Source organism: Oryx dammah, unplaced genomic scaffold, assembly GCF_014754425.2.
Source record: "Oryx dammah isolate SB20612 unplaced genomic scaffold, SCBI_Odam_1.1 HiC_scaffold_21, whole genome shotgun sequence".
NCBI classification, from domain to species: Eukaryota; Metazoa; Chordata; class Mammalia; order Artiodactyla; family Bovidae; genus Oryx; species Oryx dammah.
Window position 1 is genome coordinate 34,019,685 of NW_024070205.1, and position 24,093 is coordinate 34,043,777.

The 24,093-nt window shown below is 45.0% G+C and overlaps 1 protein-coding gene across 2 annotated transcripts in view; it reads left to right on the forward strand.

Annotated features, from left to right (window-relative positions):
- Positions 1–10,863: 10,863 nt before the first annotated feature.
- Positions 10,864–24,093, forward strand: part of LOC120880159 (calmodulin-binding transcription activator 1-like) — a 70,093-nt gene continuing 56,863 nt past the window's right edge. The window contains exon 1 of one of the 2 annotated variants that reach the window (XM_040263330.1): positions 10,864–10,923. In XM_040263330.1, the coding sequence (XP_040119264.1) occupies positions 10,879–10,923 (45 nt within the window). In that variant the 5' untranslated portion in view covers positions 10,864–10,878. Of the gene's footprint in view, positions 10,924–11,770; positions 11,842–24,093 lie in introns of those variants that run through there. The other variant, XM_040263329.1, reaches the window with a different exon arrangement.

A 24,093-nucleotide genomic window follows, 5' to 3' on the forward strand; every position in this document is an offset into this window, starting at 1 on the left:
GGAGGAGGAGCCGCGGAGGGAGGGCCGGCGCCTCCCCCACCCGGACCGGGCATCCCCGCCGCTCCCGGGCCCGGCGCGGCCCCCGCCCCCCGCGCCGGTGGGGGCCGCGGGGCGGAAAGTTTATCCTCCTCTGGCCCCCTCCGGCCCCGCGCCCCGCTGCCCCGGGCCGGTTCCCGTCGGGGCACGGCCGGCGCTCAGCCTCGCCGCCTCTGGTTCTCGGCGGCGGGGCCGGGCGGACTCTGTCCAGCCTCACCCTGGAGCCCCGTGGGCGCCTCCCAGAGCCGGCGGGGTCCCCGCGCTTCTCCCCACCAGGGGGACCCTCTCCTGCTGAGCGTCCCCGGGCAGAAGGGCCTCGTGTGACCCCTCCCCCTTCCCTTCCGGGGAGGGGGCCTGCGCAGCACCCCCGCCCCTAGCAGTCGCTCCCATCCCACTCTTGCCCGTGCGCCCCTCGCAGCCTGGAGGGTGGGGTCTCCAATGCTACGGCAAGTGAGGCTTTCCATACTCCCTTGCCCTTTACCTTCTGTGACCCTGATCCTCCTCTGGCAGAGGGGTCCGCTTCATCCTCTCATCTTCTGTGGAATCTTTGGGTCCTCTGCACACCATCTGTTGACCCTTTTGCCAGGACAAGAGGACTCGGGCTCCCCTTGTTCTTCTCCCTCTCCCAGTGGGTCATAGGGGCCTGGGCAGCTCTGAAGTCATTTCTGAATAGGAAAGCAGACACTTCTTACAGAGGAGGCATCCTCTCCGCACACTTTCCTGGGTTGGGGTGAGCTCATTTCCTGAATACCCTTTGAGTTGCCCTCTCTCTCTCTTTTGGGAAGAACTGGACATCCCAGGGCTCCTTTCTCACTTTCTCTGTCTCCCCTGTCGTGTTCCTCTCCTTGGAGTTCCTCCTCTGGGTGAGGGTTGTTGCCCCATCAGATGTAGGGCAGGGCTTCCATTGTGCCTGGTACTCGAGTGAGAAGGGGTCCCAGCAGTTGCTTCCAGTTTACTCTTGCTCCTAGGTGGGGGAAGCATTCATCTATTGACACTGCCCCCCCCCCCCACCTCCCCCAGAAAGAGGCTCCTGTGCCCTTGGCTTTGGGTGTTCATGATTACTGTCTTCTGTGCACTGAGAACCAGACTTGGTACATCTTTCATTCAAGAGACTTTGAACCTTCCCTGGAAATAAACTTCCCATTTCTTTTTTAAGAGAACTCATATCCTCCTTATGGCTTCTGTTTGCCAGTCAGCCATATTTAGTGAGCCTGTTACCTTGACTTTTTCTAATTTTCTTAAATTGTATTCATGTTGGCTGGGTAAGAAGAAGCCATATGCCTTTCCATCCAGAAAAGGGAGTGGAGACACCCATGTCGCCCACATGCCATTCGGGAAGAGGTTGCTAGTGTGCTCCTTGTTGTACTAGAACCTTCCTTGGGTCCTGGTGTTGTCTCTTGTGGGATCCAAACATTTCTTTCGAGCTTACAGGTTTCAGGGAAGGGGAAATTGAGAGGCTTTCTATTTTTTTGTGACTTGGTTCTTTTTTGGCAAAAAAAAAGGATACTATGCATTTGTTTATGTTTACACACATACAGGCAAATATTTATAGGTGGAATTACATCCATTACATTTATACAGGAAGTTGAAAGGGTTAGATGACTGTCTCTACATCTTGGGTGTATATGGAGACTTTAATGTGTAAGGACATAGATATGCATTACGATTGTTGGGAACTCTTCAGCTTAGAGGAATCCGAAGACTCATTGATAAATGGCCACTTCTTGCCGCTCTTCCTCTGTCATTTGTACTGGACAGAATAAGCAGAATGACATCCTGAATGTTCACCAGGTCCCTGAATAGGCAAAGTGTAGAGGGCTCACCCCTGCCTGCCGTGACTTAGGCATTCTGAATTTGTGATCATTCCTGCTTGATCCTTCACAGGGTGAAAAGTTCTCATCTCTACTTCTTTATTGCGGTGTAGGAGAGAGAGATTTCCTGTATTTTTGGGCAAAGGATAGGAGCGGGTGAGAAGAATATGTGTTTCTGTGACAGAACTAGGAATGAATAGCCGTAAATATGTCACTGTTTTATTTTGGCTATTTAAATAATTGAGAGAGGTTGTGCATGCTAGGAAAAGGTACCTTTGGGAGGGCCTGTGACACTTTGTGAGAGGGTGGGAGGGATGATCCTCCAGGTTTTCTGTGAGCCGCACAGTTTGTGTATTTGGCTGGTTCCCCTTGGCTCAGGGTCCCTCCCTTCTGTAGCTCCAGTGGTTGCTTCTGCCTCATTCATCAGCTGAGTCTTACTTTGGGACAGGCTGAGTATGGAGCCTCATCACCACCATCCCCCTGCCCCAGCTCTGTCAAGATTCTGCACTGGGGGTCCTTGAAGAGATCTTCTAGTGAGGAGCCCTTCCACCTGGGTTACTGAGTCTGGAGGCAGTTACCTGGAGGATGGCTCAGCATCAGTCCTTGACTTCACAACCTTGCCCCTCAGTCAGTATTGAGCTCTCCAGTGGGCATCGTACTCAACGTCTGAAAGTTGTGCTTTTGACCTCAATTTCCTTTTTTTTAAAATTAATTTGGTTTTTAAAAGTTTGTGCTATTTCTATTCTGCCTGCCTCTATATTCAGTTGATGGAATTGTGTATTTTTAGGGTATAGTATTAAGGACCCTGGGAAAACAGTTGACTACCTGCTGTCTGTATTGGCGTGTTCCCAACAGATGCCTCTCCCTTCCAGTGCTGGATCTTCTCCTGCCCTGCCCAGTAACGCCGCCTGCTTTTTGGAATTTTCCCTGCCCTCTGGGGTGCTCCATCTGTGGGCAGTAGGAGGAAAATGCTAAAGTTAGAGGAGCACGCTTGAGGTTAGTGTGCGAAGTTAGGTTCCTTTCTGTGAGTTTAATGTGCTGGTGCTTTCTGTGTCACCTGTCCTCACAGATTGTTAGGCTCAGCTTCTCCGTCTTCCCCTTCCAGTGCGCTGTCAGGCTGGACGGGTTCTGTCCTCTTACTGACTTATGTCTTTCTGTTAGAGCATCCCTCGCCCCTCCCCTTCACCCCTTACCCCTCTGCCCAGCTTTCTGGACAAGGGTGGGTGACCCATGGGACATCTCTTCCTTTGCCTTTTGGACAGTCTGACTTATCCTGCATCTGGGAAATGTTGAGTTTCTTCATCTCCGAGTTCAGTGGCTTCAGAATGTTGATGTGTGTGCAGCAACCTCTGCTCAAGGTCAGAGTGGGTCAGGTTTTCCTTTTCAAACGGGTAGGGTTGCTCTTGCCTCCTCTCTGAGACATCTTTATACATCCTGCTCATCCATGTTTTCCGTTTCTTTAGTTTTTAGGCTTTCCTCTTAAAATAACCTGTTTGTTACAGGCATGTGGCAGTATTTAGCTCTGTTGATGCTGGGTGTGGCCCCTGTACCTGGGGGATTGTATTTCTTCCAGCCTGCTTCTCAGTGCCCGTCTTCTGGCTGATGTGGCCTCCATTCCTCCTTCCTCTGGGCCAGTCTCCATTTCCTTTCTCCTGAGTTTTGGGGAAGCACGTCTTTGTGTGCAGATGTACGTCTTTCCAATTTCCTCATGGAAAAAACAACAGAAGGTGACTCTCATGCGTCCTCATCCTTTCACTTCCTGGTTGTGCCTGTTGCCTCCTTTGTGGGACCTTTGCATTTGGCCTTTTGGACAGAAGTTGTCTTTACATCCATGTTCCCATCATTGAGTGCGTTCATCCTAAAGACCTTCACTGAGCTTGTATTTCATGCAGGAGTGTGTGTCTGTGTGTGTGTCTGTCTCTGTGTGTGTGTGTCTGTGTTGAGGGGTGAGGGTTTATGTGACTCTATTTGAGACCATAGGGGTCTCCTTTACCTTTTAGTGAGCATGACATTTCAGTTTGTCTTATACTTGTCTTTTTATATATTCGTGCAGGGAATTCTTTTGTGAACTTTAATTTTTTTGGATTGTAATCTTACAGACATACTCTAGCAGTGTACTATCCCATTGAGCTCTTCCCCATCCCTGCAGGAGTGGGGGTGGTGGAGAGGGTGGAGGGCAGACTGGGAGAAGCACTTAACAGCTTTCCTTCAGACAGTGTGTGGGGTGTATGTGTGTGGGTGTGGGTGTGTGTGTAGAAAAAAGTAGTCAATCTTCATTCTAACTGTCTCGGTGTAACTTTCAGGTCATTTAGATATATGTTGATGCTTGTGTAGCATTTGAAGAGCAGGATAGTAAGTATTGTAGAGAATATGAGATCATATATGTCCTTTGTAGAAAACAGTGATAGAAGAAGAGAGATAATATTCTCTCAAGGTTAACATTTCATATCATCAGATAGTGAGGAGTGTATGAACTGCTCTCACATTTTCACTGCCAGAAAGTGTTGTATCTAAATTTTGTGCCTAATTCTAGTGACTGCTCTTAGGCCAGGTATCTGGTATACTTATTCCTGTTTTTATTTATTATGTGATTGAATTCTTTACGCTTTTTAAAGGTACTGTTATTTGTGTCTTTTCTTTATTTTGGTCAATAGCTTCAGTATTTTGGGGTGTAGGTTGGGTGTATATAGTATAGTGGTGACAGTAATAATAAAGAATTAACCTGAAATGTACTGCTTCTTTCCCTCCTATGTTAAATCAGATTTCTCCTCTCCAGTGTCTGTAGAAACCAATTCTGCTAGTATTTCATTCTTAGGAAGAGCTCTTGTGTTATACTCTTGTAGTATGGGGTTCTTTATCCATGTGAAGATATGACTGAATATTTTTTGTGGTGGCAGGTGATGTGTGTTTGTTTTGAATTTCCATTATCACAGACCATTTTCTAAAATGTTCTGTATCTTCTAGAATTACTTACCATGACCTTTTTTTTTTCTTTTTTCCTTTTGATGTTCTGGATAACTTAAATCCTACCTCCCTTTTTTCCCACAAGGTTTCTTTGTTGCCCTTCTCATCATTATTAAAAAAAAAAATATTTGTAGATCTGCTGTATTTATAGCCTTTCTGTCGTTAAAGAGGGATGCCCACAATTCTTTTTGTCCTGTAGTGAGAGGCAGTGTTACTTCTTGGTAGGGAGATGGAGTGGGATTTAAGCCACAAGGTAAGGGGTGATGGTCCTATCTGTGACAGGACAGCATCCTTGGTGAAACATTGTGTCCTTCCAGCAACTGGGCCTCCCCATGTGGGATTTTGGAAATGTTTCTCTTTGCTACATTTAGCCAACTTCCTTCAGTTTCTTTGGCTTGATAATGATACCTGTCTTTGGGTAGAGCCAGCAAGTCTAGCCTTTATCTGGGGCCTTCATCCAGGAGGTGGTGTGAGGTCTTGAAATGCCACTCTGCCTCTTACGGTCCTGTCTCTGTGGTCTTTGGTGTCTCTGAGGGTGAGGGTAAGGAGTGTCCTGGCTCCACTTCTCTGTCCACAGAACAAGGGTTAGAGTGCGTGGTCACTCACGCCCTGTTCTGCGTTACAGCATGTGATGGCTCTGTCTCATCTTTCTGTTTATTTTCAGAATATCTAATCAAGTTCAGGATTTAGTTGATCAGATGTCATCAGATCTCTGTATTTTGTGCCATCCACGGATGTCGTGGCAATCAGTCCTTTGATTAACCTGTATTGCTGTTCTGTTGTTAGAAAGGGAAACTTGTAGACATATGGATGGCCTTCCATCCCATAATATTTGTCATGTGTTTGTAAGGAAAGTGTTTCTCTGTTTATATTGACACTAGACTGCAATCCTCGATTTTTTTATGTGATGGGACAAAGTAAAGGGTGTTTTTTTCCTCTCCCCTATCAGTATGCTGGCTGTGTATTTCTAAGGTTCTGTTGCATCTTTCTGCTTTGAACGCCATTGCTTGTATAAGGTCATGGGCCTCCTTCTGTAAAGATTGGTAATGCTTCCTGAGCATTTTTTAGTTCATTACCTTGGACTAAAAAAGAAATATTATGTACCCCGCTGCAAAGAGAGGCCAAGTGTCAGCCACATTACTTCCCGTTTTTTTTTTTTTAATTTTTATTAAAGAGGGTTCATTTACTTTCAGCCAGTTGACATCTTGTAAGATGGAATGACCAGAGATATTTCTGAAACGGTTCTTGTGTGTTCACCCCAGTGTTCTGCTCACCCTTGATGGAATTGCATGTTCTGTCATACATGAGTCCCTTGCTCATTTGGAAAAGTGCAGTCACATTTTATTTACTCCTAAGATTTAGCAAGGCCCTTCAAGACAGGTACCCAACACACGCCTTTCTGAGACTGTTAGCAGAGGGTGGCTGCGAAGAGAAAGATGTGCTGGGTTGGGGCTGGCTCCTTGCTCGGTTCTCTGCAGTGTGGTTTTGTAGTTAAAGTGCGCACAGTGATGTGCCTTGAAGTAAATGGTCAAGGCTGAGTTCCGTTTCAAACATGCTATCACCTGGACGCTAATTAAGTGGCATTAATCTCACCCCCGATCTCACTTTTAATATCATCCAAATTCCCCTTTCCCTTTCTCTCCCCTTGAAATCTAAAACCAGCAGTCATAACGAATCCCGGCAAAGGAAGCCGCGAAGGCTAGCTCTGAGCCCCTTACCCGTGGCTCAGCTGCTGGCTTTGGGCACCTTGTCAGTCGCTTCTTTTTGCACAGACAGGCTCTGTTGGGGTGAGCAGGTGATGTGGAGCGTTCAGTTGTTTAACAGACCAGGCCTGTCTCTCCAGTCTTTCCTTATCAGTTACCACAAGGTAAGATCATGTATTTAGTCACTTAAAAACACTTGCTAAGTGGATGATCCTTTCTCCTCTATTTCTGCCTAGCCGTTAGGATGAATACTGGAGTTAGTCTTCTCATGGGACTAGTGAATCGCTCGTCCCTGCTTTTGTGTCCAACATCTGTGAGAAAAGGTGGCACTGACTCCCCAAAACTGGAGTCTGACCCTTCAGGACTTGGACCTTTTCTCTGGAGCCTGCACGTTACTGTGGAGGTGATTTATACTCCAGCTAAATCTAGTATCTGTACCAAGTGGTAAACCAGTTATTTAAGTTTACATTGAGCAGTATGTGTCTGTGTTACATTAGAATGGTATGCAGCTACAGCCAAAGACACTCCTGCAACTAGAAAACAAAAAATGAAAAGAAAGAAAGCCTTTTTCTCTAGTTTTGAAAGCCAGGTTCTATATATATATTTTTTTTTTCCTTCATCAGGGTTGATTTAGATGGCCAGAAAGCATTTCTGAGGGTACAGCAGTACAATCAAGAATTAGTCTTTTTAAGACTTAAGATTTGGCTTTTAATGCTTATCTGAAAAGTTCTTCTTGAGGATGTATGTGCCCTACTGATTTTCTGGGGCACATGGATATCAAACCATTTGGAAGCAATAAAAAGAAATCGTTATAAAGTGGGAAATTATCAAAGAGAAAAAATGTGATAGTGAAGAAATTACCCATTATATTAAAAAAAAAATCTTAAAATGATGACTGTAAGTGAATTCAGGTATCCTAAGGAAAAAATGTATTGTTGGTATGATTACCTTGTTGAAATCTGCAAATATACTTATTGTATGAGAAAAACTCCCTGAAATGGGGATGCTTAGAAGATAAAGAAGTTGATGGGATTGGTGATTTTAAATTGTTAAGTGTTTTTTCTCTTTTAAAAAGTAATTGAAATAAAATAACCCCTTAGTGAAGAGAATGTAAACTTTAATGGAAGTTCAGGAGAATGAAACATTTAAAAAGTGAAGATTGAAGATAAGGATTTTTTATTGTGAATCCACAAGGGGGTAGTGATGCTCTATCAAAGATATTTGTGGTAAAAATATGAGATGATCTCTTCTAACACTTTGGATTTACAGATAAAACCGGTAGGCTTGCATTTTAACTTAATAAGATCTTCTTTTCAAAATGTCTGTTGGCAAAATTGTTTACTGCTTAAATTTAAAAAAAGTCCATTTTGAGTGAGTGGCTATTTTAAGCCACATGAATGGTAAAGAAGAGAGAATGTCCTTCTAGTTCTGTGCTCTGGAGAGGTTACTGAGGCTCTGAGGGTCACTTATTTTCTAAGAATGTAATAATCTTAAATTTCCTAGGAAACATTAGGACTGTAGGAATCATTTACTTAAGTGTCTTGAATAAAAGGATCTTAGTAAATTATGTTTAAACTTTATAGAAGTTTGTATTGCTAGTTGTATTTTAAATTCTGTCAGGAGATGAAAAATGTAGACAGTCTGCACACTAGCTGTTCTTAATAGTTCTAAGTAAATCAAATTTTTATAATCTCTTTTTTATTAGTTTATATTCCATTATTAGATAAAAGGATTCCTCTCCCCCTGCTCCCCGACATAAAAATTCCAGTATCTTACCTGAGATCACTGAGTCCCTCCCTGTTATATTCAGAATTGCTCAAAATTAGGCATGGTTTGGCAATGCCAGGTAGTTTTTAGTGAAGAACTAATCTGTATGGTGTGCTTTTTTGAATGTGGTGGTGCACGGTGGGAGGAAGATTTAAGATGGGAATGAGACTATGTTCTTATTTAGAGACATAGCTAACCATATTTTTTTAAAAAAATAGTGCTTTTAACAATAATATGAAATATCTCCATGGTTTAGAAGTGATGATTGTTTGTAGCATATACACCATGTATTTTTCATGTTTGGTCTAGGGAAAAGGTTATTAGTTTGGCTTTCTCTCTCTCTCCCTGTCCCTTCCCTCCTCCCCCCGCTCCCCCCAACCTTTCCCTTCCCTTATCTTGGGCAAGGGCTTTTTCTCTCCTGTGTGCTCAGTCAGCAGTCCCATCTGACTCTTTTGTGTCCCCATGGACTGTAGCCCACTAGGCTTCTCTGTCCGTGGAATTTTCCAGGCAACAATACTGGAGCTGGTTGTCATTTCCTTCTTCAGGGGATCTTTCTGACCCAGGGATTGAACCACGTCTTTTGCATTGGCAGGCGAATTCTTTACCACTGAGCCACCTGGGAAGCCCTTTTCTATCTTGTACCTTTTAGTAAATGACTAGTGATTTAACATCCCCAAAGACGCACTGTTTCTTTGTAGACTAGCGAAAGCTCTGCTGGAAGCTGAACTATGACGTCAGCGTTTTCATTCATGAATTCGGTTCTTCCAAATCTCTTGTTCTGTGCTCCTGAGCTGACTTCTGGCACATGCACAAATCAGTTCACCATCAGTCAGCCCATAAGTCAGCAATAAAAGGTAAAACAAAAGATGCTGGAGTTGTTTTGATGGAGCCATGGTTGCTCATGCTGATTTGCATCAGTGTAGTTTGGACAAGGTTTCTGGCGAAACAGATTGAAACCTAAAAACAGTCAGTTTAATTATCTCATGATTCTGTGGATTGAGTTGTGTTGTGAACATATTGACACTACATTTTTGTTCTCCCATGAAGTTCAGGGTGCCGTGCTGTAGCTCCTTTGTTATGAAGTAGCATTCGTGTTGTAATTAGACTGAATTGGAGGATTGTGCTTTATTTATTTCAGAGAGGTTAGGCCTGCAGATTAAATTACATTGTACACATTACTTTTGGAATGCACTTGGGTTTTTTTGGGGGGGGGTGCCCATTGCTCTGGAAATGTTTGATACTAGAGTTTCACTGTGTTGTGCTCATAGTTATGTAACTGGCATGGCCGTCCTTGTGTCGCAGTTGGGTTTCCTTTTCCTCGATCATGCACTCCTGTAGCTGTCGACGCCAGCTTCTCCTCCAGGGAGGTCACTGCTTGCAATTTAGTGCTGCCTGAGAGCAGTTCTTGAAGAAATCTTGTTTGGAGTTGGCCTCTGCAGGGCCGGGCTGGAGGCTAGGCCTCTAGCGGCTGGCGTCTTTCGGGCCTCCTGTAGTTGATGAATGGTGAGCTTGAATGGTGAGCTTGAAAAAAGTTCATTTTCTCTGGTTTCTTGGGGGTTTGTTGACTTTCCAGTTATTTAATTGCCAAGAAATATGTAGAAGTAAAGTGTGTTATATTTAGAAATCATTTTAGCTCAGTTACAATTTATGGTTAGAGATGATTCGAACTGTAGCCATTTTGATTGATATCCAGGGTTACTCCTGAGATGACTTCTTAAACCTCCTGACAACTCAGAGATACTGTCTTCTCCCAGCCCTAAATGAAACGAGAGCTTTGAGTTCCTTTCGGGTGACCCGAGTTTTCTGATGGGGAACAGAAATTTGTGGTCTGTTTGGCGTTCTCCTTTAAGTAGATGCTCCGAGAAAAAAAAACTGAGAGCAAGCAGACATGAATAAGCATTTGAAGCTGACTCAAACGACGTTTATTATTTTCTCTAAGAACTAAATCATTTTAAAATTATTTAAATACAATTTCCAGGAAGGAATCTGATTGTAAATACTATTGAAGAAAGGAATATTTAATGGTATAGGGTTTCCGTAAACACTGCCTCATTTTCAAAACCATGCTTTCCTGTGGACTGCTGTAGGATTTATGAAAAGTTATGGGTTTGTAGCTCAGATTTCAAAGTGCTGGGCAGTCTAGCTGTGGTGTCAGCATTATCATTTTTGTCTTACCCTAAACCAAACAGTGCTAGATGAGTCCTCTGGCCTCGGAGGCTTAGGTTCCCTGCATGGCTTTAAGAACAAGTCCACAGTGGTTCCCAGCTCATCCCTTCTCTTTCTGTAGCCAGAAACACTGGGGAGCGGGAGCGGGGACTCTGGTGGGAGGGGTGTTTCCTGCTGTCCGGGCTGCTTCTTTTTCAGGCCAGGTATGAGGAGCCTATCTCCCTGGCCTCTGCCACCTGCTCCTCCTCACCCCCTCCTACTTGATTACTCTCCATTTTGGCTCAGCATCTCCTCTTGGTTTCCTGAGGCTTCAGTTCTCGCATAATGAGTTAGTCGGTCCTAATTTTCAGGGGAGTCACGTGTTGAGTAGAGGGTAGTCCTGGTGACGACCTCTAAAGTTCCTTCCCATTCTGACTTGCGATGATAAGAAAATGAAGCTGGATGTGTGGGATTTCGCTTCATGGCTTGCTGTGCTGGTACGCAGCTGTCTTTTCCTGTGTAACTCTATCTTTTCCTTTTGAGGTACTTGCTCCAGGTCAAGAATTAATGTGTTGGCTCAGGCCGTCAGTGTAGGAGGAATTTGTACCGTAGTCACTGAGGTGCCTCCTTTCTGGTGTACCGAGAGGGCTTAACTCTTTAGGTCTAACATGCTGTGACTTAAAAATTGTAAAAAGATTGTTCAAGTTGATAAAGATGCACAGCACAAAAATGTTCATTCTGCTTAGTTATTCCCTGTGACACATTACAGGTCTTTATTCTGATATGGATGAGAGTTTATAGTTTTGGAAAAATAGACTTAAATAATACATGAGTATAGATGCAAAAGTGTCTGCTAACCTCAGACATTTTCTGTGTAAGGTAGTATTATTTATATTCATTTAGCTTTATTTCCCGGAGTTGATTAATATAACTGTTACGAAGATGTATTGATTGCTAGACTCTTCCTACTAAGAAACTCGGGTAGACTGGGGAGTTGCGGCGGGGCCACTGTAATTGATCATATTGCATCTTCACTTGGGTACATTCCCTGGGCTGCTCAAGGCCTGGCATCAGGGTTGGGATGTTTCTTTCCTGTTTAAAGATACTGAGGGGCAAGTGAAAGTTCCCCATGTTCTTGGCAACACACTGCCTTATCCTTTCTGTCTCTGCCATGTTGAAATGTGCTGGCTGAACCATTTGCTTTGATGAAGCTTCTGATGGAGGCCTCTTCCTCATTTACTTTTATTGATATAGGCTGTTGTGCTTACAAAGAAAGCCATAACAAATGGAAGATAGCGAGTGGGTACTCAACATTTTTGAAGTACTTGTTTTTCATCCTAGGGGTCCTCCAGAAATTGATCATGGATTACTTGACCAAATTCAAGGCCCAGAGATTTATTCAGGCACTCTGGGAGGTGAGGCCCATCAGTCTTTCTCTACTGAATCTGATTATTCTCCAAATGACCCATTGCTGCCTGCATGGCTGTCTTCTGATGCAAATCTGGTGATAGTGGCAACCTTTCTAACCGAGCTGAGTCTCCTTGACAGCTGTTATCTGTCCTCTCCAGGTATTTTTAGTCTCCGGCCTCTGTGGCCACGTCTAGAGGATCCGAGGATGAATTTAGCTGCTCTGGGGCTGCTCCAAGTGGTTGCGGGTGTTCTCTGCTCCCTCCTCCCCAGCCTCCCGCAGCACCACCTCTCTGGAGGCTCAGTGCCCTTGTCGCTCGGTGACCGAGCAGAGACAGAAATCATTTGTTTAATAAGAATGAAAAAGTCAGGATTTTTCAGGATGCGTTTCAAGATAAACAGTGGGGAGCAGGGATGGTGCACAACAGCAGTGTGAGTGGACTTCACGCCACTGAATTGTACGTTCAGAAAGGGGTAAAGTGGTTAGTTTTACATTATGTATGTTTTTTCATAATTAAAACCACCCTCCAAATGGATATAAAACCCAGTGAGAAAAGTATCTATAAGGAGCTGAGAGTAAATATGTGGCAGTATTTTCATTATTCTAAGTTGGCAGGTGGTGCCTTAAATGAAGGTTCAGAATCCATCTCATGCCACGTGTGTGTGTGGACAGACTCACACACCCACACACACGGTGGACGCGCAGTGGTCACCAGCTCTGAGGTTCGTTTGTTCAGAAGAGGCTGGGCGCTGGACACTGGTGTCACAGGGAAGCGGTTGGAGCAGCTTCTTGCAGGGAACATGGGCGCTTGCGCTAGGTGCAGTGAAGGCTGCTTTTGTGTAAGGAGAGCGGAGCCATCTCAGCCTCGTGGGAAGGAGACCAAAGGGATCCGCGAGTCTGCAGTGGACTCGAGCCTGGGGCTGAGCCTGGCCCTGCCGGCTCCCCTCTGTGCTGGGCCCTCTGTCTCTCCTCGCTGACATGAAACCTCGCTCATACCTTCCATGCCGTGTGGCTTCCCGGGGGTCTCTGTCCTCTGACTCCAGTCTCTGTGGCATGTGTTTAAAGTGCTCAGGACGGAGGGTTGGACTGACTTCTCTCAGTTGGTGGTTTTGTTTCCAGAGGCCTGGGGTTCACCCTGGTCTGGTCCACGTTGAAGGAGGGTGGGCTCGGATCTGCTGGTCTGCTGATCACTTCGAGGGGCTCACGGCTAAGGACTGTGGGACGAGGGGACCATAGCATGGGGTGCTGATGCCTCAACCTCTCTCTGTCAAACCATGTAAAAGGAAGAATAGTGACCCCAAAATGGATTTCTTGCGTTCACTTGCTATAGTGAGTAAACTTTTTTAAAAATTCCTTTCTAAAAATCATTTATTTATCTGGCTGGGTTGGATCTTAATTGCAGCATGCAGGATCTTCCTGTGTCCTGTGGAATCTTTTATTTTTGGTGTGATGCGCGGGCTTAGTTACCTTGTGGCATGTGGGATCCTAATTCCTCAACCAGGCATTGAACCTGTGTCCCCTGCATTGCAAGGTGGATTCTTTTTTTTTTTTTTTCAATTGGGGTGGAAAATTGCTTCACAGTTTTGTGTTGGTTTCTGCCGTACAGCAACACAAATCAGTCATAATTATATATATATGTGTGTGTGTATAGATATATGTCATTTCCCTCCTGAGCCTCCCTCTGCTCTCCATCCCACTCCTCTAGGTCATCACAGAGCACCAGGCTGGGCTCCCTCTGTTATTTAGCAGCTTCCCACTAACTATTTTACATACGATAGGGTATATACGCAAGGTGGATTCTTAACCGCCAGACACCAGGGAAGTCCTGTGAGTAAACTTTTTACTGAGAAAATGTTCACTGTGGCTCCAGCCACGAGGCCCAGCATCCTCAGCCTGCCTGGGCATGTGTATGGGTAAATCATGGGTGACGAGGCAGGCAGTGCACGTGGGAGCCTTGTGGTCCAGCAGCCTCTGCCCTGTGGTTCTCAGGGAGAACTGGCAGTTGGTGGGTGTGTGTGCCTGTGTCTTTTGAGATGTCCCCGGTTCACATACTTGGATGGGCTTCCTTGCCTTTGCCCTCGTCGTGGACCATGAAACCTGGGAGGCTGGAGATGTTGCCTCTGAAGAGGGCGGAGGTCTGGAGGAGGAAACAGGGAGCAGCTTGTGTCTTAAGGATGTATGGCCACTGAATGCACACTTGTTTGCTTTTCCTTCTCATCCTGCCTGCATCTGCTCTCAGGTTTTTCTTGATTTCTCATGGGAGAAGAGGAAGGAAAAGGAGAGCAAACAGGTGGAAGGCTGAGAGAGCAGGTTTGGAGGTTTGTGTAAGAGGCTAGTAGCCAGCACACCATTGAAGTCCATGAGCTGCTCAGTGATTGGTGCTTCATAGTGATGACCTTGAGTGTATTCACAAAAGCAATACCACGTGTGCTCTGCTTAACAAACGAGGCAAGTATATAATGTTTGAAAGAAACATAGTCATCAGGTGGTTTTAGTAGTCAAAGGGATTTGACGCTTTTTTCACTATAACAGTTTTGGGTGGGAGGTGGGAAGAAGGTTCAAGAGGAAGGTGACATCAACCTATGGCTGATTCATGTTGATGTATGGCAGAAACCATCACAATATTGTAAAGCAATTATCCTCCAATTAAAAATAAATAAAATTTAAAAATGTAAACTGACAGCTTTATTGAGGTATAATTCTTTTACCATAAAATTCACCATTTAAAAATATACCATTAAGTGGTTTTTGGTGTGTTTAAACACAGCTGTGTAACTGTCATCACTGTCTGATTCCAGAACATCTTCATCACTCCTGAAAGAAACCTCTGCCCGTTAGCAGCCGCTCTGCTTTCCTCCCTCCCCTCTGTTCCAGGCAATTAATAGTCCGCTCTCTCTTCCTGGACTTGCCTGTTCTGCACATTTCATACAAATGGAATCCTACAATCTATGGCCTTTGGTGACTGTCTTCTTTCCCTTAGCATAATGTTTTCATCCACATTATCAGTTCAGTTCAGTCGCTCAGTCATGTCTGACTCTTTGCGACCCCATGAATCACAACACACCAGGCCTTCCTGTCCATCACCAACTCCCGGAGTTCACTCAAACTCACGTCCATTGAGTCGGTGATGCCATCCAGTCATCTCATCCTCTGTCGTCCCCTTCTCCTTCTGCCCCTAATCCCTCCCAGCATCAGGGTCTTTTCCAATGAGTCAACTCTTTGCATGAGGTGGCCAGAGTATTGGAGTTTCAGCTTCAGCATCAGTCCTTCCAATGAACACCTAGGACTGATCTCCTTTAGGATGGACTGGTTGGATCTCCTTGCAGTCCAAGGGACTCTCAAGAGTCTTCCCCACAGTTCAAAAGCATCAATTCTTTGGTGCTCAGCTTTCTTCACAGTCCAACTCTCACATCCATACATGACCACTGAAAAAACCATAGCCTTGACTAGACGGACCTTTGTTGGCAGAGTAATGTCTCTGCTTTTGAATATGCTATCTAGGTTGGTCATAACTTTCCTTCCAAGGAGTAAACATCTTTTAATTTCATGGCTGTGGTCACCATCTGCAGTGATTTTGGAGCCCCCCAAAATAAAATCTGACACTGTTTCCACTGTTTCCCCATCTATTTCCCATGAAGTGATGGGACCAGATGCCATGATCTTCGTTTTCTGAATGCTGATCTTTAAGCCAACTTTTTCACTCTCCTCTTTCACTTTCATCAAGAGGCTTTTTAGTTCCTCTTCACTTTCTGCCATAAGGGTGGTATCATCTGTATATCTGAGGTTATTGATATTTCTCCCGGCAATCTTGATTCCAGCGTGTGCTTCTTGCAGCCCAGCATTATAGTTTATATCAAAACTTCATTCCTTTTATGGTGGGATAGTATTGTATAGACACACTGCATTTTATTTATCTGTTAACCAGTTGATGGACACTTACTTCCCTTTTTTAGCTCCTGTGAATAATGCTGCTGTGAACATTGGTGTACATGCTTTTGTGTGGACAGTGTTTTCAGTTCTCTTGAGTGTATAGCTAGGAGTGGAATTGCTAGGTCATATGGTAACTCTTTTTAACTTTTTGAGGACCTGCCAAACTGTTTTCCAAAATGGCTACATCATATTACATTCCTGCCAACAATGTCTGAAAGTTCCAGTTTCTCCACGTCCTTGTTGGCACTTGCAACAAGTTGTCTGTCTTTTTGATGGTAGCCATTCTTATGGACACAACTGGCTGAACAGCAGCAGCATTCTCATGGATGTGAAGTGGTGTCCTGCTGTAGTTTTCATTCGCATTTCCTGAAGGCCACGGATGTTGAGCATCTTTTCTTGTGCTCATTGGCCATTTGCATGTCTGCTTTGAAGGATGTCTGTTCAAGGCTGTGGCCCATTTTTGAATGGAGTTAGTTTTTTGCTTTTGAGTTGTAGGCGTTTTTTGATATATTCTGGATAACAATCCCTTATCAGATGTAGGATTTGCAAATATTTTCTCTTACTCTGTGGATTCACTTTCTTGTGGGTTTCCTTTGAAGCACAAAAGTTCTCAATTTTGAGTTCCATTTACCTGCTTTTTTCTTTTGTTGCTTTTGCTTTCATAATTAAACTATTGCTTAGTCCAAGGTTATGAAAATTAACACCTACGTTTTCTTGTCAGAGCTGAATAATTTTAGCTTTCACATTTAGGTCTCTGGTTCACTTTCAGTTAATTTTTGTATGTTGTGAGATAGATAGGCTTTCCAGCTGTGGTCAGCTCTTGTAGATTCTGGTTGTCCCAGGGCACCACGCTTTCTCTTGGGTCTTGCACATTGTCATTGTCTTGGCTTAGAAGGTGCGCTTTCTTCTAAAACAGATACACACGTACTCACACATTTGTTCTGCCCACTGCCTCTGCTTGTCCTCTGGGCTCCTCCTTAAGTCGCCTTGCTGAGAAGCCTTCTGGGCCTTGCCTTCCTTTTCCGGTGGGACTGTATGCCTTCCTGGTGCACTTGCAGCGATTCATGGTGCTCTTGCTCGTGGCACGTTATAGTTGTGTTGAAGCTGCGGGCTTACTGCTCTTTCTCCTTCAGTTAGAGCTGCATCTTCAGTGGCCAGAGGCTTGAGCACCTGGCACCTGCAAATGTTGTTTGAATGAATGACTGTGCAAACAGGAAGGACTGGAGTTGGCAGAAAACAGCTCCTGACGAGAATGTCTGTAGCAGTCGATTGGAAAAAGAAGCTGGTGTGACTGAGTTGTATGTGTACGTGTGAGAGAAACACACTTTTGTGACTGACTGACAATGGGCTCTGAGGGATGAGAAGAGGTGAAGGTGACTTCTAGCTTTTGCGCCTCAACTGACTGGTGTCATGTGAGGCCATTAACTGAGTGAGGGATGAGGAGGGGTATTGTTTGGGGTGAAAGTGAAAGTCGCTCAGTCATGTCCAACTCTTCGCGACTCTATGGACTATATAGTTAGTCCTTGGGCTTGTGCAGGCCAGAATACTGGAGTGGGTAGCCTTTCCCTTCTCCAAGGGATCTTCCCAACCCAGGGATTGAACCCAGGTCTCTTGCATTGCAAATGGATTCTTTACCAGCTGAGCCACAAGGGAAGCCCGTGTTTTGGGGTTCAGTTCAGTCGCTCAGTCGTGTCCGACTCTTTGCGACCCCATGAGTCGCAGCACACCAGGCCTCCCTGTCCATCACCAACTCCTGGAGTTCACTCAGACTCATGTGCATTGAGTCAGTGAGGCCATCCAGCCATCTCATCCTCTGTCGTTCCCTTCTCCTCCTGCCCCTAATCCCTCCCAGCATCAGAGTCTTCCAGTGAGTCAACTCTTCGCATGAGGTGGCCAAAGTATTGCAGTTTCAGCTTTAGCATCCATCCTTCTAAAGAACACCCAGGACTGATTTCCTTTAGAATGGACTGATTGCATCTCCTTGCAGTCCAAGGGACTCTCAAGAGTCTTCTCCAACACCACAGTTCAAAACCATCAATTCTTCGGCGCTCGGCTTTCTTCACAGTCCAACTCTCACATCCACACGACTACTGGAAAAACCATAGCCTTGGCTAGACGGACCTTTGTTGGCAGCGTAACGTCTCTGCTTTTGAATATCTTATCTAGGTTGGTCATAACTTTCCTTCCAGGGAGGAAGCGTCTTTTGGGGTGACTGGATGCAAATGTGTCATTTCTGTTTCAGGTGTAATTGGGGTTGTGTAGCATGTCTCTGCACAGTATGACTGTTGGGAGTGCAGAGCAGAGATTAGGGAGTCATTCCTGTCACCCTGTTTTCCTTCTTCATTGAACTTTCAGAGGGCAAGGGAGCCTGGTGATGGAGTCCGTAGAGGCCAGCCTTCCTGGCACAGGACAGGGTGGAAAAGGGTGGTGAGTAGACTCAGAGGGGCCTCCGGTGGAGAAAGTAAGTTTCATGAATGTGGAGACCTCATTGGTCTTTTCTTGTGGCCCCATCTCTGCCCAGAACAGTGCCTGTTGGCTGAAGGAATGAACCAGTTCAGATGAATTAGTAGAAATCATGGTAGTGGGTGAACTTGTCATGACAGAAGAGAGGGGGCTTGGAGGCTGGAATGTGGTGAATGCCTCCATTTAAGGGTCAGACAGCGGGGAGAGGACCAGGAAGAATGGCCAGAGAGGTAGGAGAACGGGAACACAAAATCGGAGATGCTTCAGTGCACAGGGCTGTAAGGAGTTATCCACTGTAATGCCAAGAGTTTGAGTAGAATAAAGACTAAGAAAAAAGTACTGATTTTGTTGGTTTGATAGTGAGTTGAGAGGATGAGAAAAAGGTAGCAAGAGAGAGTAGATAATTCTTTCAAGAGTTTTGGTGGTAAATGGAGAATGTTGATAAAATGATAGTGAAATGACTAAGTTGAGAAAAACTCAACTTACTGAAACAACTTAGTTAGATAGTGAAACTTCCCAAGTTGAGAAAAGAAATTACTAGGCCCTGATGGGTGTATTAGTTATCTTTGCTGCTGTAACAAATTACTACAAACTTAGCAGTTTGTAGAAAGGACACACTTGTTATCTGGCCCTGTGGGTCAGGAGTTCAGGGAGGGCTTTGCTTGATCTGCTGCTTCAGGACCTCACAGCGTGAAGTCAAGCTGTCAGCCAGGGCTGGGGTCACATGTGAAGGCCCAACTGGGGACGGACTCTCTTCTGAGTCCCATAGTTCTCATGGGCCTCCCCAGCATGGCAGCTGCTTCATCAGAGCCAGCAGAGGAGTGTCTGCCAGCAGGATGGAGGCACTGTACACACTGCCTAATCATGGAGGTGTTGTCTCAGTGACACGTTCTGTTGTGAGAAGCAAGTCTCTCAGTCTAGTGCACACTCATGGTGGGAAGCTTATGCAGGAGTGTGTGCTCACTAAGGGGGTGGGGTCACAGTTAGTCCCCCATGGTGTTACAAGGGGAGGGTGATGGGATGAAAGAGCAAAGGATGGTTCTTTAGAAAGAGGGCTGTGGGGCACAGAGGCAGGATGGGGGCTTTGAAGGTGAAGTTCCAGGTTCAGGTATGTCACGCTGGTGACCCTTTTCAGGAAGCTCCCTGCCCTCTCTCTTCATCCCCTGTCGAGGGGCATAGGTGCTCTGGAAGTGCTCTCTCCTGCGAGATGAATTCACAGAGGAATATAACAGGATTATGGCCATTGATAAACCCTCTGCCTTGGCTAAGATTGAATTATTTATCTGCAAATTCTTGGCCAGTGGAGGTATCTGCTCTGCTTGCTGTAGGATGTTGTTGAGGATCAAATGAGGTCATTCATATGGAAGTATTTTTTGGAATGTAAATTGATTTGCAGACAGAAGGCATTAACTGTACTACTTTACCCCATGTTTAGTTGAACACATAGACTGTACCATACATTTTGCTTGTTAACTTGGGTTCATTATGTTGTACCTAAGTTATGGAACTGGGCTTTATTTTAATACTGTAATATTTTTAGGACTTTTGGAGTAGACTGTTTGCTTTTATGATAAATGACTCCAAACCGTGGTGCCTTTCAAGTCCTTGTGTGTAGTTTTTCAAAAACCTGTCCTTGCTGTGTCTTGTCACTCTTGCTTCCACTTGTCTGTCCATCTCTTGCTGTCCTTTGCCTTCTGACTTGCTGCTTCTGACCTCCTCTGGGCTTGGCAACCTGATGATCAAGCTCAGTAGAACTGAGCAGTTTAACAGCAGTCCAGCTTGGGTTTGGGCTTGGGGCGTCCTTCTCACAGTGAAGTGTGTGAGCTTTTGGGTGTGGACCAATCTCTTTTGGCCTCTGAGTGTGTCTTGGTGTCCTTTCTAGTTCTGGTTGTGTTTGAATTAGGTGAGTCTCCACGCCACTGGGTTCCATTCAGGAGGCATGTCACTTACTGCTCTGTTAGGCAATATGGTGTCCTCCTCTCCTTTGGTTTTGGTGAGATTTTAGTTAGGTGGCTATAGCAAGTGATAGGTGACCTGTGATTCGTGGACTGAAAACGTTTGAGAATCAGGAAAACCTTACCAGGTTGGCATCAGGCTTGTGTGTAGCTGGTCTATCCTTTAGGGTGTCAAACTCCCTGTATGGATTGCTGGGTGTTCTTCCGTGTTCATTGTATGCTGGAGCTTTTCTGTCACGGCAGCTTGTGAACTTTTTCTGCCCTAGCTTTTGTGTTGAGTCCTGCATTATTAGGGGGAGAGCCTGTGTTGAGTGGACAGAGCCCAGGAGTCCTGCAGGGAGACCTCTTCCGGGTTCTGCCAGGGACCCGCCTGTGGCCCTCGACCAGTGTCTGTGCCTGGGCCTTGGTGTCTGGAATAGACATAATGTCTGGGCTGCTGCCTGTTGGGCCAAAGTAAGATTTTATATGTGAAAGTGCTTGTTAAATGTTGTTGCTTAATCGTTGTGTCCAACTGTTTGTGACCCCATGGATTGTAGCCCGTCTGTCCGTGGGCATCTCCCAGGCGGGAATACTGGGGCGGGTTGTCATTTCCTCCTCCAGGAGATCTTCCTGACCCAGGGACGGGACCTGCATCTCCTGTGTTGGCAGGTGGATTCTTTACCACTGAGCCGCCTGCGAAGCCTTCGTTAAATGTACATAATACCAAATAAAATGCCTAGCCTGTTGGGTTGATAGTGCTCTCTCTTTGAGGAGTTAAAAAAGTTATCACTATTAGTAATGATAAGTGCTGCTAAAAAAGGGTAATTTTAAATTTCATGTAGCTTTTTTTTTCCTGAATATGTCCTGCTGGAATCTATTTATACAGATGAGAGTGTTTAATAAATGTTCTTTGATTATTTTCAGAGTATTGAGTGTACTGGCTTCCTAGCCAAATTAAATTTATAAAAATTCTAATGATATTGTGATTCATAGCTAGGAAGACTTTTTTTTTCATTCTGAAATCACTTTAAATACGCTTTACATGAATCTCTGGTAATAGTGAATCAATTAATGTGATTTCTTAGGTCATAAATCAGGCTTGATAGATTGTAGTATTAGTTCCTGTGTAAGCGTCCCAGACCTACAACTGTTTTGTGGTCTGTTTTAGCAACTTGTTTGCTTTTGAACTCAGTTCTAGGTGTTGAACTCAATTTGAGAGTCTAAAATGGTTTGTGCCCCAATTACCTTAGAGGTTACTGCCTCGCTTTCTTGTTGCGCTGGCCCTAGTAGTAGGAAGTCAGCCCCCACTCCTTTTAACTTGAGTATACAGTTTAATTTTGTCTCTATCCCATAGGAGTGTTGGAAAGATTATTAAAGTCACACTTAGAGTATATTTTAAACTTCTTGAAAAGAGGGTAATATGTGAGCATGAAATATTTTTGTAGTATGCCATGTAATTTTTCCCCCTGCTGACCCTTTGTGGTTTGTGTTTAGGGTGCATGGTGTTTTTCTAGTCTCTGAGGTTATTAGCTGGGAGGCTTTTCTGGAGGCCTCTGGAGCCTGGTTTCTGATAGGCCCTGTGTTACCCTCTGTTAAACAGGCCTGTGCTATCACCACAAATGGTAGCCTTGATTCTGTTGGTGTCCGTGAACATGGCAGAGAATTTTCACCCCTTCATTCTTCTTAGTGGGTCAAAAGGAACTTTTGTGTTATTGCTTGATTGTTCATGGACCAGAAGATGGGTGGCAACCCGGGGTGGCCTTAGAAGAGGGAGACAGAGATTCTTGAAAAGACTGATGGTCTTTATTCAGTGAACCCTGCCATCACCAGGGCAAGAGAGGGGACCACTCTTTTTCCTTTCTGTGAACTTCTGGGAATGTTGTTCATCCATGAATTCAACAAATATTTGAGCTTCTGTTATGTGCCAGATATTAAGTACTGGAAAAGCCAGACATCCCTTCAAGGATGCCCTAGATATAGTCTTATTTTGAATATGATAGAAAAATATTTATCAGGATAGAAAAACTACTAGATTGGGTTTAGATGCTGAATGGCTTTAGGGATTAAAGGTGGAGGTTATAGGTTCAGAATGCAGTTTGAGAGGACTGACTCTAATTAAAAAAAATAATTACAAATGGCATTGTGGCAGAGTCTATGAGCTGATCACAAAACCGTCTCCTCTTCCTGGGCAGGTAGCCAGACCGCATCTCCCAGCCTCCCGGACAGTTAGGCGTGGCTTAGTGGCCGTATTCTAGCCAATGGCATGAGAGCCAAGAAGCGAGCCACTTCCAGGCCTGGCCCCAGGGCCCTCCCTCCGCAGGATTTCCGGGCCCTTTCCTGTCTGCTGGCTGCTGCTGAAGAGCCCAGTGAACTAGGAAGGCTCGTGCCTAGGATGGAAGGAGATCTGGGGCCAGAGCCACGGCTGAGGGGAGAGCTGCCTTCTGACCTACTGTTGTGGACTCTACCTGAGCAAGAAGTAAATATTTATGGTATTTGAGCCATGATAAAGTTCGTTCTAAGAGTTAGCCTGCCTAACAATGCTAGGCAAAACTGATGAGTCTAGTAAAGGTGCTGAGAATTTTGGACTCTGCCTTCATTTTGATTATTTATATGTCACGTCATATGTAATGATCAGTGAGTTTCAAGAATCAGTTTAAAACTCCATGGCAAAAACCTTCTTGATGTGTAGCTTTTAATTGATCCAACTGGTTTACTGCATTCAGTGTGGCCTTTCTGTGGGTCCTCAGTTGGCTTTCAAGGGACTCTGCGGAGTCTTAAACATTGCCAGTGCTTATTTCAAAGAACTGTAAATACAGTTTTCATCATGCTGCTTCTCTGTCCAAAAGCCACTTACCATTTCTTGTTATACAGCATTTTGTTTCATTTATTCCATCATCCAGAACTGTATATAGTGTGTGTGTATATATATATATGTAAATATATAAAATAAGTGTAGCTATGTGTAACACACTAACCTAGGTTCTCTGAAGGGAGACAAAAATGATAAAGCATATTCTATGCCCCGGAAGAGTTTGTGCTCAAAACACAGATAGTTACTGGTTTTCCACAGTTATCAACTCACTTCAGCCTTTAATAAATCATGTATTATTTCATTACTTTTTTTTTCTTTTTACCATTGTCTCCAATTAAATGTACTTTTTGAAAGCAGGGAGTGTATTTTCAGGAGCTCCTCTGTCCCCTCTTGGGTGCTTCTGGCAGACTCTGGACCCTGAACTCAATTAAGTGACCATCCCTGTAGTTTCCATTGCTTCTGTTGCTTGGCTTTCCTGGTACAGTTTTGTATTGTAGTTTGTGTCCACAGACGAGAGTTCTTTCGCAGGCCATTAGGAATTCATGGAATTGTGCCATCTGAAGTGTTGGGACTGGAAGGATCTTTATTGGATTGATTCCTGATCTTTCCGATCGTCTAGTTGCTGATAGCCCAGGTGTGGCCATGAGTCATGGGGCCTTCCTAGAGGCACAGTCTCGGGCACACTCAGACCTGTGAGTCAGAACCTGAGAGATCCTCAGATGACCCACACATGCACTGCAGTGGAGATGCCCTGCTCAAGGTCACCCTCCCACTTCTCTCTGGAGAAAACTCACACAGCTGTTGATCTCAGTGGTTCCCATCCCTGGATACATCTTGGGATCACTTGGAAACCTTTAAAAAATACTGCTGCCTGATGTCCATCTCTGTGCAGTACATGGTCAGAATTGCAGCCTGGAAACCAGAACTTTAAAAATCTTTCTCGATGCCTGGAGTGCAGCCACACTAAGAGCCACTCAGCCTAGTGAGTGCCCAGGTCAAGGTTTCTGATGCTCTGATCAGGTTCCCTTGACCCACATGTGGATATGCTTTCAGAGCAGAGCTTTCCCTACCCAGCTCCTCGTCGGGGCGCATCCCCTACCCGGCTCCTCGTCGGGGCGCG